Below are 12,662 nucleotides of genomic sequence, written 5' to 3'. Positions count from 1 at the left end.
TGTTGAGTATCTGCAGCATCAGCATTTGTGGGTTCAATTACAGGCTCAAAATGGCCAGAAACAAAGGGCTTTTTCTGAAACTTGTCAGTCTATTCTGGTTCTGAGAAGTTAAGGCTATTCCATGTGAGAAATTGCCAAGAAACTGAAGATCTCATACAACGCTGTGTACTACTCCCTTCACAGAAGAGCGCAAACTGGCTCTAACCATAATAGAAAAAGGAGTGGGAGGACCCGGTGCACAACTGAGCAAGAGGACAAGTACATTAGAGTGTCTAGTTTGAGAAACAGACGCCTCACAAGTACTCAAATGGCAGCTTCTTCAAATAGTACCCACAAAACACCAGTCTCAACGTCTTTAGTGAAGAGGCGACTCCAGGATGCTGGCCTTCTAGGCAGAGTTCCTCTGTCCAGTGCCTGTGTTCTTTTGCCCATCTTAATCTTTAAATTTGTATTGGCCAGTCTGAGAAATGGCTTTTTCTTTGCAACTCTGCCTAGAATGCTAGCATCCCAAAGTCGCCTCTTCACTGTTAACGTTGAGACTGGACAACAGGACAAGAAAGTCAAGGTATTGGAGTGGCCATCACAAAGCCCTGACCTCAATCCTATAGATAATTTGTGGGCATAACTGAAAAAGCGTGTTCGAGCAAGGAGGCCTACAAACCTGACTCCGTTACACCAGCTCTGTCAGGAGGAATGGGCCAAAATTCACCCAACTTATTAGCTTGTGGAAGGCTACCCGAAATGTTTGACCCAAGTTAAACAATTTAAAGGCAATGCTACCAAATACTAATTGAGTGTATGTAAACTTCTGACCCACTGGGAATGTGATGAAAGAAATAAAAACTGAAATAAATCATTCTCTCTGCTATTATTCTGACATGTCACATTCTTTAAAAAAAAGTGGTGATCTTAACTGTCCTAACACAGGGAATTTTTACTAGGATTAAATGTTAGGAATTGTGAAAAACTGAGTGTAAATGTATTTGGCTAAGGTGTATGTACATTTCCGACTTCAACTGTACATATTCCATTACAAATCAGCCGTTTTCCAGCTACAATAGTCATTAACAATGTCTACAGTGTATTTCTGATCAATTTGATGTTATTTTAATGTACAAAAAATTACCTTTTCTTTCAAAAACAAGGACATTTCCAAGTGACCACAAACTTTTGAACGGTAGTGTATATATACAGGTAACTGCCAAAACAAAGGAAATACTTGAATAATGAGGGATACAAAGTACAGTATATTGAAAGCGGGTACTTCCGCACATGGTGGTCCTGAGCAATTCCTAAGCAGTTAACATCCCATTATGCTTAGGGTCATGTCTAAAAATGTTGGGCAGGCCCACTTGCCAATTAATTTGCCTGCAATGGTTATGCCCCATAGGATAACAATGCCCCCATCCACAGGGCACGAGTGGCCACTGAATAGTTTGATGAGCATGAAAACAATGTAAACCATATGCCATGGCTGTCTTAGACCATATCTCAACCCAATTGAATACTTATAGGACATTCTGGAACAGAGCCTGAGGCAACATTTTCCACCAACATCAACAAAACATCAAATTATTTAATTTCTTGTGGAAGAATGGTGTCGCATCCCTACAATAGTCCCAGATACTTGTAGAGTCTATGCCAAGGTGCATTGAAGCTGTTTTGGCTCGTGGTGGCCCAATGCCCTGGTAAGACACTTTTAAATTGGTGTTTCCTTTATTCTGGCAGTTACCTGTATGTGTAATTTATTCATGGGTAGAGATTATTTGGAAGATTTTTTTTTACAAGAATACTGGGTATGAACGCCAAGAAACATTCAGAGGCCTGTTGCAGGGGGTTCTGTATCTGAAGTGCAGAATCAAAACCCTTATTCCTGAATTGTCCCTATGAACGCTGATTTTCCTGCAAATGTATCGCTATTTTATTCGACCATAGAACTGAGTTTTTACATGAATAAAAGAATGATTCCTGGAATGTTAGAAAGATAAGCCTAACGACAGACCATTTGCAGATACTCTGTGCAATGTGCACAACAGCTCTTTCAACTCCGGTGGGTTGCTCAAATATGTACACCATGGGCCTGTCATGGTTAATGCCAAGTTGTGGCCAGTATCAAGTGAAGGCAAAGGCAAATGTTTAGATAGTGGTTTTGATACAAGCTATTTTGCTGAATTCCCTAGGGTAGGGGTGGTCAAACTCATTCCATGGAGGCCAACGTGTCTGCAGGTTTCTGGATTTTTTTCCTTACAATTAAGACCCAGGCAACCAGGTGAGGGGAGTTCCTTACCAATTGGTCACCTTATTTCATCAATCAAGTACAAGGGAGGAGGGAAAACCTGCAGACGCTCGGCCTTCCGTGGAATGAGTTTGACGCATGTGCCTTAGGGTATCCATTGCACCAAAGCCTTCCAACGCCATTCCTTCAGGGTCAAACGCTGGTCTTTGCTCCAGCACCAGTCTATCATGGTCTCATACATTCGATAAAACACACATGGAAAATGAAATTGGCACAGTCCTTTCTGGCTCTTGATGTGTTCCATTTTTAGGATGTTATTTGAGCTTCCAACATCAACATGTCTTGACTAGACTGAACTTGGGAGAATGTGAGTGTTGGGAGAGTGTTGTAATTGACAAATTGATGAGTATCAATATGAAATTTGGCTGCAGGCACAATGAACATCAATGTCTCTGCAAATATGGTCACTCACTGAATGGAGATGAGTTGAAATGACAAGCAATAGGCCTGTGGTAGCTCTCCAGCACCCCACATTTGAACCCTTGCAGTAGTTCAATCACATAGGCAAAGTAAAGGTCAACCTAAAAATATGGCAGATGACCTTCTCATAATCTGCCAAGCTACTGAATACATATACACTGCACCCTGGGATGGCCTATATCTCTCTATTTATATAGATTTATCATGTCAAAGAGGGTGACATTTTGGTAAGGCGACACCAAAAGGCAGGCACAACTTTACCATGGATATTTTCTGTGATATGGAAATATAAATGTTTTATGAAATCTTATCAATGTCTTAATAGGCTATGTTAAGGTTGGGCAGAAGCTGCCCTGGACTGGCAGCAGCAATCACTTTAATTGTGTATGGGGTTGTCATAGTCATCGGAAAGGGGGAGGTGTAACAGTGTAGCTTCCGTCCCTCTCCTCGCCTTGAACCAGGGACCCTCTGCACACATCAATAACAGCCACCATCGAAGCACCGTTACCCATCGCTCCACAAAAGCCACGGCCCTTGCAGAGCAACGTCTCAGAGCGAGTGACGTCCCCGATTGAAACACTATTAGCGCGCACCACCGCTAACTAGCTAGCCATTTCACATTGGTTACAGAGGCGTAGGTTCTGTAGGGATATATGTCGTACTCAGAACAACTGGGAACTTGAATAAATACGAGGTCAAATCATGACATCAGTGATCTTCAGGTTGGAAAGTCGGGTTGGATGACCGTTCAAGTCGATTCTTCTCTGTCGAAGCTAGTTTTTTCCAGTTCCCAGTTGTTTTGAACGCACTGAAGTCAGAAGTCAGAGATTTCCCAGTTCCCAGTTGTTTTGAACGCACTGAAGTCAGAAGTCAGAGATTTTCGATTTCCCAGTTGTTTTGAACGCACAGAAGTCAGAGATTTTCGAGTTCCCAGTTGTTTTGAACGCACAGAAGTCAGAAGTCAGAGATTTTCGAGTTCCCAGTTGTTTTGAACGCGGCAATAGCTAGGGGAAGAGCCCCATTTTGTTCTCTCATTATTATCTCTCTGAGGGAATACCTCCCGCTGGACTGTGAGTTATGGCTAGGTTTGTTGTTTTATGCAGCTTCCGTTACCCCGCTGTGTAACATTAAAACTCCTGTTGGCATTAACTGTAATTCCTTCTCTGTCCTTTTGTTATTTAAGCTAGTAGGGCTATCCCACTTCTGACACCAGTGTAGCGAACAGCGGGGAAGGGAAGTGAACCTGGGTTGCTGGTGTGAAACCCTACACATTGCACGAATACAGTTAACCCACTTGGTGGGAATTGTGACGTAGCTCAAATAGCGAGAATCGCCACACTACCCCCAAAATTTGCTGTGTTGGTGTCAGAAGTGGGATGGAGCCTGTGAGGCCTCCGGAGAGACGTGTACATGTGAGGGATCTGGCATAGAGAAGCGTGGGGACACAGGGTAATGTAGTGACCTTAAATGGATACTTCGGGATTTAGTCCATAATGCCCTTTATGTACTTCCCCAGCGTCAGATGAACTTGTGGATACCATTTTTATGTCTCTGTGTCCAGTATGATGGAAGTTAGAGGTAGTTTTGTGAGCCAATGCTAGCACAATGACTGGAAGTCTATGGGTATCTGCTAGCATGCTGCTCAGTACAGTTGAAACCTGGATTCATCTGTGAAGAGCATGCTTCTTCAGCGTGCCAGTGGCCATCGAAGGTGAGCATTTGCCCACTGAAGTCAGTTACGACGCCGAACTGCAGTCAGGTCAAGATCCTGGTGAGGACAATGAACATGCAGATGAGCTTCCCTGAGAAGTATCTGACAGGTTGTGCATCAATTCTTCAGTTGTGCAAACCCACAGTTTCATCAGCTGTCTGGGTGGCTGGTCTCAGACGATCCCACAGGTGAAGAAGCCTGATGAGGAGGTCCTGGGCTGTGAGGCCCAGTTGGACGTACTGCCAAATTCTCTAAAACTATGTTGGAGGCGGCTTATGGTAGAGAAATTAACATTCTCTGCCAACAGCTCTGGTGGACATTCCTGCAGTCAGCATGCCAATTGCACACTCCCTCACAACATGAGACGTCTGTGGCGTTGTGTTGTATGACAAAACTGCCTTTTATTGTCCCCAGCACAAGGTGCACCTGTGTAATGGTCATGCTGTTTTAATCAGCTTCTTGTTATGCCACACCTGTCAAGTGGATACTGTGTGTAACTGTGTGAGAGCGAAGTCTTGCATTTCGCTCATCTCAATGGCTGCTTTCCCCTGCTCAGACATTGCATGCATCAACCAATGGTTGCTTGTCACGTCATCGACTGTGTCAGACTGACAGATTGCTATAACATATGATGTGGTTAGCTGATACATAAAATACCTGTCCAGGCCACAGGAGGCAGCAGAGGGATGGACAGGTCATAATAATGGCTGGAACGGGGGTAATGGAATGGCATCAAACAAATGAAAACCATGTATTTGATACCATTCCACCAATTCCGCTCCAGTCATTACCACGAGCCTGTCCTCCCCAATCAAGGTGCCACCAACCTCCTGTGATCCAGGCGTTGTAAGATCTGGCAGGCATCAGCAATGCCTAGGCAGGGGAAAGCACCCAATATCTGTAGTGCTGCTCATGGTAACATTTGGCGAACATTTGGTAACAGAGTCTACCTGTATTTCCATGTGTGTTAACAAGTGTCAAATTAGTTTACCAGTCCATCTAGCCTCACCTGTTTCATTTATTAGTAGGTATATTGTAATGAAACAGGCAGGGAGCAGGTCTCGAACTCTCGACCTTGTAGCCCGAAGTCCAGCGCGCTATCGACTGTGCCGCAAAAAGCATGCTCGAACTGCAGAGTCGATATCCGCGCTTATACAATATTAATGCAATATCAAATTAGGCTGCTAATGAGAACATATATTTTTTGCCAAGATGCGCCCAGTTGCAATGCTGTCAATCTAACCAAAAACAATAATAATGGAGGGTACAAGGCACGACTGTCCACACCGTCCAAATGAACGCTGCAGGTTGTTTGTTCCGTATTTACTGCAGATTGACAAACCACTACGACCTTGACATTCTGACCGGGCGTGCGCACGCGGAGGCGTGTCCACGGACTCAATGGGAAGATAAAATGCGAGCGCACCTTTACTCGTCCCCGCTTCCCCTTTCGAACAAGTGGACAGACAGAGGCTATACAAGAACGGTACTTTAAAAAACTTTATTTGCTCTTTTATGCTTTCCAAAACCAACTTTAATTGACAGTTTCAAGTATGCCTTTAATTGTATGTAATTTACGCACTGTGCAGTGTAGGCCTAGGCGTACATGGTGTTTTGAATAGCTGTCTTTTGACTTTGGGCTAACCTACGTGTTTTCTGTGCATGCAGACTTAGTACATTTTCTCAACGTTTTCCATGACTTATGTCAACTGTGTACATTAACAAAACACTGCTGATGACACAGATTTAATGGCCATTTAAATTATATATATATATATATATATATACAGGTCAGTGTTTCCCAAACTCAGTCCTGGGGTCCCAAAATAGTGCACGTTTTGTTTTTTTCCGTAACACTACACAGCTGATTTCAAATGGCTTAATCAAAGCATGTTGAGTTGATCATTTGAATTGTCTGTCTACTACAAGAACAAAAACCAAGTTTGTGAAATGCTGACATCAATGTGCATTCTACTCCTACTTGTTGGTTTTAATTTATGTTTTACTTTCAGAGGACTATACCATATCAGGCAAAATGGTGAAGATTGGGATCAATGGGTAACCTGCTTTTTGTCAATACCTTTTAAAGAAATGACTGGTTTTCTATCAGAACTAGAGGAGAGTTCAAAATGTCACAGAAGCAACCCAGGCTTGTGTTGCACAAATCCCTTGAGACAGTTTGTGTACTTTGGAACCAAGTTGGAGGGAAGCTCATGCCATACTGTAACTACTAGTTCACAAGCCTGGTCTGGACACTTATCATGTCCATTCTCTACTTATTTATAGTTTGGGTGTCACAGCGCCTCTACAGCGCTCTCTCTCGTATCTTCTCAGCTGTCACATTCCTTTATTCTATCCATCTATTAATATCCTGCTAACCTTGTCAGCTAAAGTACCCTTTTTTTGAGTTCTTTGACCAATCCTATCCTTTGACCCTTTATTTGACCAATAGACTGCCGGAAGATACGATTTGATATAAGCCCTTTCCCATAATCAATCTGTAATGATGCCCATTTCTAATCTGGGACACTAATGTGCTGATTGACTTATATACAGTAAGGAAACTAAACTCTTAACAGTAAGCGCAATCGATCCTCGTGACTGTTCAGTTCCCTCAAAGCCTATGTCATAAGACCCATAAAAAGGTGTGAAGTCATACAAAACTTCATTGATTAGAACAAATTGCTTGTTAATGGTAAAGGAGAGCAAGGAATTTGCTCCACAATGCCAATTTGACTGGCTCATACTGTTGCCAAATAGGCTACTTGTTTTTCACCTTGTTTTTAGTCCTGATACACTTTGACTCCTTTGGTGGTCAATATATTGACCCCTGTGAACAGGACACCCTTTCAGCTGGGGGGGTGTATCTGATTGTGTCACTGGGCAAAGTCCAAATGTGTTAAACATTGTGTTGATCCTTATAAGTGACACTGAATCCTCAGTCACAGGGATTTTATCATCCCCTCTGAACTTGATTGGTCTGTATATATCACAAGACAGATCTGTGCAGTAATTGGCTGCTAATGTTATGTAAATAGAAGTTATTTCAGCTGCCCAGGAATGGACTTTTCTGTTTTTAAAATGAGATTTAAAGCAATTCTAGACTAATCCAGTTGACTTTGTATTTCAGTGGTGTCTAGGCTTTTCTCAGCCACTGACTGCAACTCAAGTCTCCAACATTCACAGTATTTGACCAATGTGGTCCTATCAGTAATCAGCCAGAGTTAAAACCGTAACCATCAGACTTCGTTAATTTCACGTAAGGGAGCAGTCCCATGTGGATTGCTCTTAACTATTCACCCAATTTATGCTGAAACCATCTACACAACTGATGGCAAGATGTACATTAAGCTATACTGAACAAAAATATGAACCCAACTCTTTCAAAATTTTTGCTGAGTTACAGGTCATAAGGAAATTAACTGAAATCAATAAATTGGGCACTAATCTATGGCTTTCACATGACTGGTCAGCGGCGCAGCCATGGGTTTTCCTGGGAGGGCATAAACCCACCCACTTGGAAGCCAAGCCCACCCATTGGGGAGCTAGGCCTAGCCAATCAGTTATCCCCCACAAAAAGGCTTTAAGACTGACTCCTCAGCACCCCACCATCCCCTCAGACTATCCCACAGGTGAAGAAACTGGATGTAGAGGTCCTGTGTTGACGTGGCTAAGGCTGATTGGACACACTGCCAAATTCTTGAAAATTACATTGGCGGTGGCTTATGGTAGAAATTCTCTGCCAACAGCTCTGGTGGGCATTCCTGCAGTTATAACAATTGCATGCTCCCTCGGCTTGTGACATCTGTGGCACATTTTAGAGTTGCCTTTTAGTGTCCCCAGCACAAGGTGCCCCTGTGTAATGATCATGCTGTTTAATCATCTGCTTATTATGCCACACCTGTCAAGTGGATGGCTTATCTTGACAAAGGCTAAAATGCTCAGAGTGATGTAAACAAATTTGTGCACCGTTTTACAAAAGCTTTTTGTGCCTATGGAGCATTACTGCTGTCATATTTCAGCACATGAAACATGGGACCAACACTTTACATGTTGCATTTTGTTCAGTGTATTAAAAAAGCTATGATTTGAGGGTAATGTCCCTTTAACTGCACAGGCCAACCAAGCTTAAACAGATGAGTCTTTAACCTGCTTTTCCAATTTGTCCTCAACCCCGCACTTCTCATTTCTGGTCACGCTGCACCAACCCAACCATATTGGGCATAAACAAAGGCTCTGGGCTCCAAATGTCAAGGTTGGCAGGTGTTGTAGAGCTGTCATCAGACATGTCAGTTTAGGGCTCCTGCCGCATGCCGGTGTGGTAATATGATACATGAGGATTAACTGTAAGACTCTTTCTCCTCTCAGATTTGGGCGTATTGGGCGTCTGGTGACCCGTGCCGCTGCCAAGGGCGGCAAGGTTGAGGTCGTCGCCATCAATGACCCCTTCATTGACCTGGACTACATGGTGAACGTCATACTACGTTAAGAAATGCAGTACACAAACCAGTTTTAGCTGCTCGTGTTTACTGTACCATCACTTACTGGCTTTAAAGTCCTGCCCCTGTTCCATAGGTCTACATGTTCAAGTATGACTCCACCCACGGTGTTTGGAAGGACAGCGAAGTGAAGCAGGAAGGTGGAAAGTTGATCATTGGCAATCTGCACATCACAGTTTTCCATGAGTGAGTGTGTTTTCCTTGACTTATTCTTTAGGTACATTGGTTCAAATGACACATTTGGATGCTTTTGCGCACCCATATTAAGCTTAGTGGTGGACTAAAAGAGATTCCTCTCTGGTTCTGGGAAACTGCCCCATTGACCGAGTGCTCTAGTAGGATAGAAGGTATATTATGCCTATGGGTTTCACACACATTGAAACCTTCTACTTCTGTAATTGGAACGCTAGCTTTGTAGTTTAACCCCAACTTCATCTCGTTGCGTTCTTCAGGAGGGACCCCACCGCCATCAAGTGGGGCGAGGCTGGCGCGGACTACGTCGTCGAGTCGACTGGTGTGTTCACCACCATCGAGAAGGCCTCTGTAAGTACCTCCGTTCACTAGCAAGTAGGAAGGCCATGGTCACATGTTTAGGTCGTTAGTGATTTGGTGTGCGTTCATTATTCTGGTAGGCATGTTATGCAGTGTGACCCCACTTTCAATTACGACCCCTTTTTTGTTTTTCTTTAACTCCCTTTTTTCATTTCATATGTCTTTTTCTGCTATGTGCTAAAGGTTGGCTGGCTTAGTTCATTCAGTAGCTTTGCATTTCCACAAACTTAACCTTTGCCCTCATCCCAACCACCCACCACAGGCTCATCTGCAGGGAGGTGCCAAGAGGGTCATCATCTCCGCCCCCAGCGCCGACGCACCCATGTTCGTGATGGGCGTCAACCACGAGAAGTACGACAACTCCCTGAAGGTTGTCAGGTGAGCCTCCTGTTGCGTTACCTTTTTAAGGGGCGTTGGTCATTCCCTGCAGCCAAATTATGACTTGTACAAAGAATGGCTGAAACAAACACGTACGCAGTGTGCCGTATTCTCACTCCTTCGTCAGTCCTGAGTAATACACTTTCAATTCAAAGTGTAATGTCAGCTGATTATTTTATGAGTTGGTGGCACAATGTTTGATCATTAAATATTTGTTAGTGTCATGTTAACACTTTCTATGTCCTCACAGCAACGCCTCCTGCACAACTAACTGCCTGGCTCCCATCGCCAAGGTTATCAACGACAACTTTGGCATCGTTGAGGGTCTCATGGTAAGAATGGATCTTCATTCAGTGTTGACTTTTTTTAATGTGTCCTTTAATCTTAGTGGTGCTCCTTGAACCATGCATGGACTAATGTCGTCGTCCCCGCCCCACCCCCACAGAGCACAGTTCACGCCGTCACAGCCACACAGAAGACCGTTGACGGGCCCTCCGGTAAGCTGTGGAGAGATGGACGTGGTGCCAGCCAGAACATTATCCCCGCCTCCACCGGCGCCGCCAAGGCCGTGAGCAAGGTTATCCCCGAGCTGAATGGGTATGAACCAATCCGGGACAATCATTTTTTTAATGGAGGTTTGATATCATAGTTAACTACTGAGATTTATATAGCCTTAGTGCTTTTTACTAGGGTTTTGTTTTTTGAATAAATTATTTGAGGCCCACTTGTGCTCGTAATGGTGTGGATCCTGAACCTTTTGTCTTTCTGACCCACAGCAAGCTAACTGGCATGGCCTTCCGTGTCCCCACTCCCAATGTGTCCGTGGTTGACCTGACTGTCCGTCTTGAGAAGGCCGTAAGTCTCCCAACGTCTTTATACTTTTGCTAATGTCTCGTAGAGGTTCAACTGGGATCTTGGTGCAAGTTACCAGCATTACAGCAACAGGCACTTCATACATTTTTATCTCTTTTTTTTTTTTTTTACATGTTCGCTCTTCTGCTTTAGGCGCCTTATGACGATATCAAGAAGGTCATCAAGGCTGCTGCTGAAGGACCCATGAAGGGAATTCTGGGATACACAGAAGACCAGGTAAATATTTCCCCATTACAACCTTGTGTCCCAATCTGTCCTTTTCTTGAAGTGTGCACTTGTACACTACTTCCCATGAATTTAAAGTCATCAGATGAATCTAGATCAGGGTTTCCTGATCTGTCCTGAGCCCCCCACCCTGGGTACACCTTGTTTTTTGCCCTAGCACTACACAGCTGACTCACATAACCAATTCATCACACTTTATTTGAATCTGCTGTGTTAGGTTGACAACGTTTGGGGAACCTTGGCCTAGAGTACCCCAGCCAGGCCACATATTTGGTGTATTCCACAGCTGATTTAGAGGCACTTGATTAGGTGACAATTTGAACAAGTTGTGCTAGTTCTGGAACACATCAAATGCATGGACGTAGAGCACACTTCAGGGGAAAGGAGTGATTGGGACACAAGGCAGCCTCTCTCTACTCCTATGCCATGGGCCTCGGTCATAGGCTGAAATGTCTTAAGTGGCAACTCTAGCGAGCGCTAGTGATGGTTAATCGTTTCCACTAAAACTTGTTGCGCCCCCTCAGGTGGTGTCCACAGACTTCAACGGCGACTGCCGCTCCTCAATCTTTGACGCCGGCGCAGGCATTGCCCTCAACGACCACTTTGTCAAGCTGGTCTCATGGTATGTACGCAGGAACCTACACATTGTGCTCACACCAGGTGTCCACCGACTCCAGCGTTTCATCGACATGTAAAGCTGTGCATCATTTGCATTGCAGTGAATGTTGCAGCTGTTAAAAATATTACAAGGGGCAGTATATGTGCTTTGAGGAACACTGAAACTTGCCTTTGATTTGTTAGTTTCCATCCACAAATTGATACCTTGCCAGGATCTAAACCAGGGAACAAACATTCAATTAACAAAAGGGCTTATTAAATAAACTTATTGATTGCGGTATGGCAAAACTCAACACATTTTGGAAAATAAAAAACTGAACTTGATCGCCACATTAATTAACATTAGTATGGCCTTAGCTTTCCTGTGATTGTAGGTTTTTGTGAATTTTCAAACTTCTGTCTTCTATAGGTACGACAATGAGTTTGGCTACAGCAACCGTGTTGTTGACCTGTGTCTGCACATGGCCTCCAAGGAGTAAAGTTTCCACACCACACTTCCAACCAATCACAACCTCTTCCTTCTCCTGAACGGACACCCCACCAGTCCGCTGCCAGAGAGCCTGTAGTGAACTCAACTCAATGGGAACATTTTTATAAGTCACACCTCTGTTCTGTTCAGTGAGGATTGAGTATTTTTGCATGCAGAATATTTCTGTTTACTACACTGGCTTAATTTGCACTCCTTCACAATAAAAGTCCTGTTATTGAACGATCATCTCATTCTTCCAGAGCACATGTTCATTATGGCACGCAACTGTTCTGAAACATTTTTGCAATGGAACTAATGTAACAGTGTTAAACACTACACTGCATGGACAAATGTCTCTACCCCACACTTCATCCTGTCACAGAACACAAATGTTCCCTCCGATAAGCTGGAGAGATGTGCCAGCCAGAACAGGCTGTGGTACGAATCATTCAATGAGAAATGATTCTTTAATGGGTTTTTATCACAAGTGATGGTTAAGGATTTGTATACTGCTTTTCACTAGTGGAATCAATTCTTAAGCCGTCGTATGGAGCTGGTCTAACGTAGTTGACACCCAATTGCTATGAGTTCAAATTAATTTAAGATGAACCACAGTATTGG

General features: G+C 43.7%; 1 protein-coding gene across 1 annotated transcript; it reads left to right on the top strand.

Moving 5' to 3' along the window:
• Positions 1 to 5,801: 5,801 nt before the first annotated feature.
• LOC112264825 (glyceraldehyde-3-phosphate dehydrogenase) lies at positions 5,802 to 12,281 on the top strand. The gene is made up of 12 exons (XM_024441687.2): positions 5,802 to 5,913; positions 6,440 to 6,485; positions 8,796 to 8,895; positions 9,003 to 9,112; positions 9,379 to 9,469; positions 9,741 to 9,856; positions 10,107 to 10,188; positions 10,302 to 10,453; positions 10,633 to 10,711; positions 10,862 to 10,945; positions 11,479 to 11,576; positions 11,982 to 12,281. Exons 2-12 carry the CDS (start codon positions 6,463 to 6,465, stop codon positions 12,049 to 12,051), a joined length of 1,005 nt encoding a protein of 334 aa, XP_024297455.1. The 5' UTR covers positions 5,802 to 5,913; positions 6,440 to 6,462; the 3' UTR covers positions 12,052 to 12,281.
• The last annotated feature ends 381 nt before the right edge of the window (positions 12,282 to 12,662 follow it).

Source organism: Oncorhynchus tshawytscha, linkage group LG13 (assembly GCF_018296145.1).
Source record: "Oncorhynchus tshawytscha isolate Ot180627B linkage group LG13, Otsh_v2.0, whole genome shotgun sequence".
NCBI classification, from domain to species: domain Eukaryota; kingdom Metazoa; phylum Chordata; class Actinopteri; order Salmoniformes; family Salmonidae; genus Oncorhynchus; species Oncorhynchus tshawytscha.
This window is presented reverse-complemented; position numbering and strand designations above follow the sequence as displayed.